General features: G+C 38.6%; 1 protein-coding gene across 2 annotated transcripts in view; it reads left to right on the forward strand.

The window, feature by feature from the left end:
• The window catches only part of NUP205 (nucleoporin 205), a 168,003-nt gene extending 163,989 nt beyond the window's left edge, over window positions 1-4,014 (forward strand). For both annotated transcript variants that reach the window (XM_006145012.3, XM_027770489.1), the window contains 4 exons: window positions 374-497; window positions 956-1,084; window positions 1,631-1,704; window positions 3,686-4,014. In XM_006145012.3, the coding sequence (XP_006145074.1) occupies window positions 374-497; window positions 956-1,084; window positions 1,631-1,704; window positions 3,686-3,838 (480 nt within the window). In that variant the 3' untranslated portion in view covers window positions 3,839-4,014. The remainder of the gene's footprint in view (window positions 1-373; window positions 498-955; window positions 1,085-1,630; window positions 1,705-3,685) is intronic.
• Window positions 4,015-6,000: the final 1,986 nt, after the last annotated feature.

The following is a 6,000-nucleotide window of genomic DNA, read 5'->3' on the forward strand; positions in this document are numbered from 1 at the left end:
TTCTTCAGAAGACACCTAACCATGGTTAGAGAAATTCTCTGGCATTCTTAGACCTACTTCTTGAAAAACCTACTCTTTAATTGATTATTTATTAAAAAAAAAAGTTTCTGCCATAGAGTGCACATGCTAGCTAGAGAGAAAAAGAGACAGTGAAAGGGAAAGTGAGAAATCACCCCCTAGCGGCGATGGCCATGCTGCAGTCGATTCTCCTCTCGGGATCTTTGGCACCCACACACATGCACCTGGTGTAAGTTAAGTCGTTGGGTCCAGGACTCAAACCGTGATGGACTATATAGTAGACCAGAGATACATCCATCTGCTGGTCCCAAGAATTCGTGTCATTCTAACAGTGCGCTTGATTTTTGTCTCCTAGTTGTGTCAGTCTGTGATGCTCTCTGGTGTTGATAAAATCTCCACTACCCAGAAATATGTTCTAGCAAGACGGCGTTTGGTGAAATTGATCAACAATCGAGCTAAACTGCTTTCCCTTTGTTCTTGTATCCTTAATGAAATTCTAGATGTGGAATGGTGACCTTAATGTAGAAATTATGTGCTTATCCTCACATTATTTGGATACCAAAACCAGATAGAAATGGACATGATTACTATTTTATTTTCCAGTGAATGCTTGACATATTTCCAAACCAGAATTTTCTTCTTACTTATCGAGTAGCTAGTAATGTTGATACTACCTACCGACACTTTCCACCTCGGCAGGAGGTAATGACACAGAACTGGGGGCATAGTATCCCCGTTCTCATTCCCTTCCTTAGCACATATTGCTGTGTCCGGATAACTTTCCCGGAAACATACCCCTGTCTTTGGAGGTGTGGGTGTATCATGAAGTAAGTGCAGTCTCTCCTTTTCCCTTCTCCTCAGAAACTGGCTGGTAAAACAAAACAAAGCAAAACATACAATAAGATCATTTTCCTTTAATCTGCGCTCCCATACGTAGTTATTATAGAGACCTGCCTGTTTATTCTTTGGCGCCACCTGGAGTACTACTTGTTGCATTGCACGCCCACGGATTTGGACGATTCTGTAGTTGTCGCCAGATTATTATTTCAAAGCAGAAGACTACAAGGTAAACTTCATTCTGAAATTTAATGAATCATAAATTCCTATAGATTTTAGTGCTTTTATTTTTTGTTCCCGGGTAGTGAATAGTAAATTGGATAATCAAGAGCTACTTAAGTCACTAGACATAGCTGGTTTTTGTGTTTTTTTTTTAAACATTTTGCCTTTCGCCTATGGGAAACTGTGCTCTCAGCATAAGACTGTTCTCGAGTCTTCTCATCAGCTCTTGCTCAATGTTTTGCAGTTAAGGGCTGATCCAGCTCTAGAGTCCCTTGCTCATAAATAATTTACCAGAAGAAAGGAAGTGGGCTAGCCACGAGACCGTGATTCTTCGTGCTGGAGCGAGTCACTGAGATCTATGAGCATGTGTTGGATCCCTTAGGTGGGAATAGACGGAAAACTTGAGAACCCTGGCCTGTACCATGAAATGCTCCCAGGGGTCCTGTTAAAAATGAAGTTCCAGTTTTGAACCAGGTTTTTCCTAGTACTGTTGTTCATTGTCGTCAGTTCCACTATATCTTGCAAAGCTGGTTTGACATATCTTCTATTCTAGATTCCTTTGCTTCAGAAGCCAATCTAGATTTTAAAAGTGGGCTGACTGTGGTGAGCCAACATGATATAGACCAGGTAAGGTCTTTTCTCATACCCTTCTTTGTTAGAGTAAAAACGGAAGCCTGATATTTTGAGATTCTGTTTTCAGGGTTGTACACGAAGACCTGTATGAATTCTAACTTGGCTACTTAACAGCAATGTGTCTTTGAATAACTTCTGAGCCTTCAGTTCTGTATCTAAGAATGGGAATGATAATTCAACCTTTAAGGGTATGTCAGAATGAAATAAGGTTTCTTGTATGAGAGGTTCCTGGTGTGGTGTTTGGAATGTGGCAAATATTTAGTAATTGGTAGGCATTATGATCCAGAAATCCTTAATGTCTTCTAATTAGCTTTGTAGAATTTTTAGGCATAAAGCATCACTCAGTGTGTTATTTTTGTTTTGTTTTTGTTTTTTGAGAGATTTTTGCTATTGGGTGTATGCACGCACCAGAGAGAGATAGACAGAAAGTGAGAAGTCACCCCCTAGGGGGATGGCCACGCCGCAATCCCTTCTCCTCCTGGGATTTTGGGCGTGCACCCACATGTGCCCAGCGTAAGTTTCAAGCCCCCAGGTCCGTAACTCGAACCTCAGTCAACCATGTGGGAGTCCAGCACCTTACCCACCACACCACTTGCTGACCCCTCAGTGTGTTATTTTTCAGGAAATAATTTTATAGTGAGATTGAGACCAGCCATTAAAACTTACATGGTAGTGTACTATAATAATATACAGCATTTTGCTCACCATAACCTCTTATCAGTAGTGATGGACCAAATAATGTTCCAAGAACAATTGAAATGAATATCTCATATTAAACTGATAGCAGAGTCTTGCTTCTAGGTATTGGGGTCAGCTGGTGGTGGTTAAGGCACTGGACTCCCACATGGCCAAGTGTGGTTTGGTCCCAGACCTGGAGGCTTGCTTTCTCACTTTCCCTCTCTCTCTGTCTCTCTCTGGCCAAATAATAATAATAATAATAATAATAATAATAAATAATAAAAAGAATTATTGAAACAATCGGTTCAGGATGTATGTTGTTAGTGAAAATAAACTATAACTAGATCTGCTACAAGGTATCTGAATGTCCTTAGCTATAATGTGATAAAACCTTTGTTCTCCCTAATTCTACTTCATTGCTGCCTGTCTTAAAGTTGAAGATTGTGCTTTTACCCAGGAAAGAAGGACAGTTAATAATAGCCCCAGGCCACACCTAGCCAGATACCCTGGATTCCAGCTCTCACCCTCGCCCTGGCTCCATTTGCCTTAGTGACTTTACAGAAAGAATTCATGTTGGGGCTAAATTTGTTTAGAGAAGCTAGTATTAAGTAAGGCCATGTACAGAATCAGCCAAGGAATACATGTCATGCAGAAGAGGCTCAGTAAACACATGTTGAATGAAGGACTATTATTGTTTCATTTAGACTGGTCTGTTACAAACCTAGGGAAAAAATGCAGGATTAGTACACAATCTAGCTCTGTGCTTTGATTTTAATACAACACCTCAGGCAGATAGATTCATCTGATTTTGTCTTCAATATAACATTGAAAAGATCTACCTGAAATCTACATATGTATTCTAAAATACGCAAGACTTGTAAAGCATATGCCAGATTTATCCTCTTCCCACTGATAACTTGAAAACAAAGTGTACAAATAGTTTTTATAAAAATTTCAAGATGAAGGAAAAATGACAATTTTCTTTCCCACCTAGCCTTTCTTTCCCCAAAGGCACCTACTCTTACTAACTTACATGACATTTTTGGAAATATTTTTGTGTGAATGCCAGTATCAGTATCATTAGTTGTTGCTGTTTAAAGCAGATTTAAACTTACACATTTATATAAGAAAGGAAAGAAGGAAAATGCTAGACTCATACTAAACAATTATAAGGTAAAAAATGTTCATGGTTAGTTAATTGTGTACAAAGTTCCAAAGGATTTTACATCGAAGACAGAATAAAAGAAATATTTGAAATGCAATTTTAATAATAAAATGTTATCTGTGTTACTTCTAGCTTCAGACTGATGCTGTCAACGCTTTTGGAGAATCACTGCAAAAGAAACTTCTGGATATTGAGGGATTATATTCAAAAGTTCGATCTCGTTATAGTTTTATACAGGCCCTGGTCAGACGCATCCGTGGTCTATTGAGGGTTTCAAGGAATTGAAATGAAAGCCTGTCCTTATACTCTTCTGTGAAAGAGATGAATTAGGGAAAACTGTCTCCTTTTTATAGTTTGTTTCTAAATTATGACCAAAAAATATTTTGCTATTTCTTTCTTTATATATGGACATCTTTTCTGTACACTTCTTTGCCTGATTTCATCCTCATTGGAAAAATAAATAAATAAATACTTTTGTAAAAAAAAAAAAAAAACAAAAACATGGTCAGTCTTGAAACTTTATCTAGAAAATGATTAACATTATTGGGAATCTGAAGTAGGAGGGGGCTTCAAAACATGAATGAAAAAATGGAATTAACATACAAGTTTGTCATATTTTAATCATGACGGAGTGCGTGCACACACGAGAGTGGGCGGAGGGGAACACAGCACCCTCCGCAGGGCTTGGTCACACCGCAGTCCTCCGGTGCCCCGGCCCACCAGTGTCTGCTTGTGCGCATACCCCGGCCTGTTTTGGGGCTAAGAATTCAAACAGGATCAGCATGTGACTTCTAACTGGACCATCTGGTAGACTTCCAACTGTGCCACAGAGGCTGGTCTTAGAGTTTATTTTGGTATAAGTGATTTTTAAATGCGTGCATAGTTTTTTTTTTTTTTTTTTCCACACTATGCACTTCCTATGGACAGACCCTGCCATAAACCCTCCACAGTGGAGGTTTTCCAAGTGATGTTCTGAATGCTAAGTTAAAGTCATAGCCTGAAAATCCTAACTTTTTTCCATCCCTTACACCTACATTATACTTCCATGATATTCAAGGTTATGCCATGGAGTACAGTAGATAATAAACAATAGCCATAATCTTAGAACAGTGAACTCAGTACAGCAAAAACATATTTCAGAAATATCTGAAAAACTCAGTCTTTTTCTGAAAATTACATATCTCTTGCCCTTTTTTTTTTTTTTTTCTGTGCATATAAGGTGGCAATGTAATCATTACATTTAGTCTTTGGAAATGATTGTGAAATTTCCCAAATTGATCATCTGCTTATTTTTCTCATATAATGAATATGATGGCCACCACTAGGCAACACAGTTCCATACATAATCACCACTGTTATTCGCCCAGTCGTATTTATGTTCAAGGGACTATACGATTGTTGTTTTGTTGTTACGGTGGAGGATGTGGGCAATGATAAGTAGCGACATCATCTGAAAGCACATTTTTCCTATTCGTCGCAGTTATTTCAGCCCGATGCATAGGACAGACTGCTGAGAAGGGAGAGTCTTGACTCCCGTGAGTAGTAGAAAATACTTACCTATAGTATCACTTTAAAAAAGGAACTCTTACATGATAAAATTCCTATGACTTTTATGCATTTTTTTAAAAAAGGATTTGCTATTATATTTTTAAATAGCAATTGACCCTTGTAAAACATGGCTTTGAACTGTACAGGTCTACTTAGATGTGGATATTTTTCTTTTTTTTTTTTTTTTAAGTTAGGTTTTTGCTATAGGGCTTGTACACCTGCCAGAAAGAGAGAGACAGAAAGTGAGAAGTCACCCCACCCCCCCCGTGGGGATGGCCACGCCAAAATCTCTTCTCCATTCTCCTCTTAGGATCTTGGGCACGCATGCACACGCACCTGGCGTGAGTTAAGCCACCAGGTTTGGGACTCGAACCACGGTTGACAATGTAAGAGTCCAGTGACATAACCATTACGCCATCTGCTGGTCCCAGATGTGGATGTTTTTCAATAAATACTACAAATGTATTTCTTTTATTATTTTCTTAACATTTCTTTAGCTTAATCGTAAGAGTATATATTAATAATACATGTACAAGATGTGTATTAGTTTATATGTCATGTAAGCTTCCTTTGCAACAGTAGGCTATTAGTAGTTAAATTTTGGAGAAGTCAAAGTTCTACGTAGATTTTTGTGTGAGGGTGGCGAGGGATGTTGGTGCCCCAAACACCGCTGTTCAAAGGTCTACAGTAACTTGCTGTCCACTAGTTCTAAACATTAGGCTTCATCTGGGAAGTGTTCCGTTAATAAACAGAAATATTTTTTTAAGGATTATTTTATTGAATTTTATTTATTTTAATTCGACCAGAGAGTGATGGTGAGAGAGAGAGAGGGAAAGTGAGAAAGCAAGCCACCAGGTTTGGGACTTGAACTGTGGTTGGCCATGTGGGAGTCCAGCGTC

This window comes from Tupaia chinensis, unplaced genomic scaffold (assembly GCF_000334495.1).
Source record: "Tupaia chinensis unplaced genomic scaffold, TupChi_1.0 Scaffold000140_1, whole genome shotgun sequence".
NCBI classification, from domain to species: domain Eukaryota; kingdom Metazoa; phylum Chordata; class Mammalia; order Scandentia; family Tupaiidae; genus Tupaia; species Tupaia belangeri.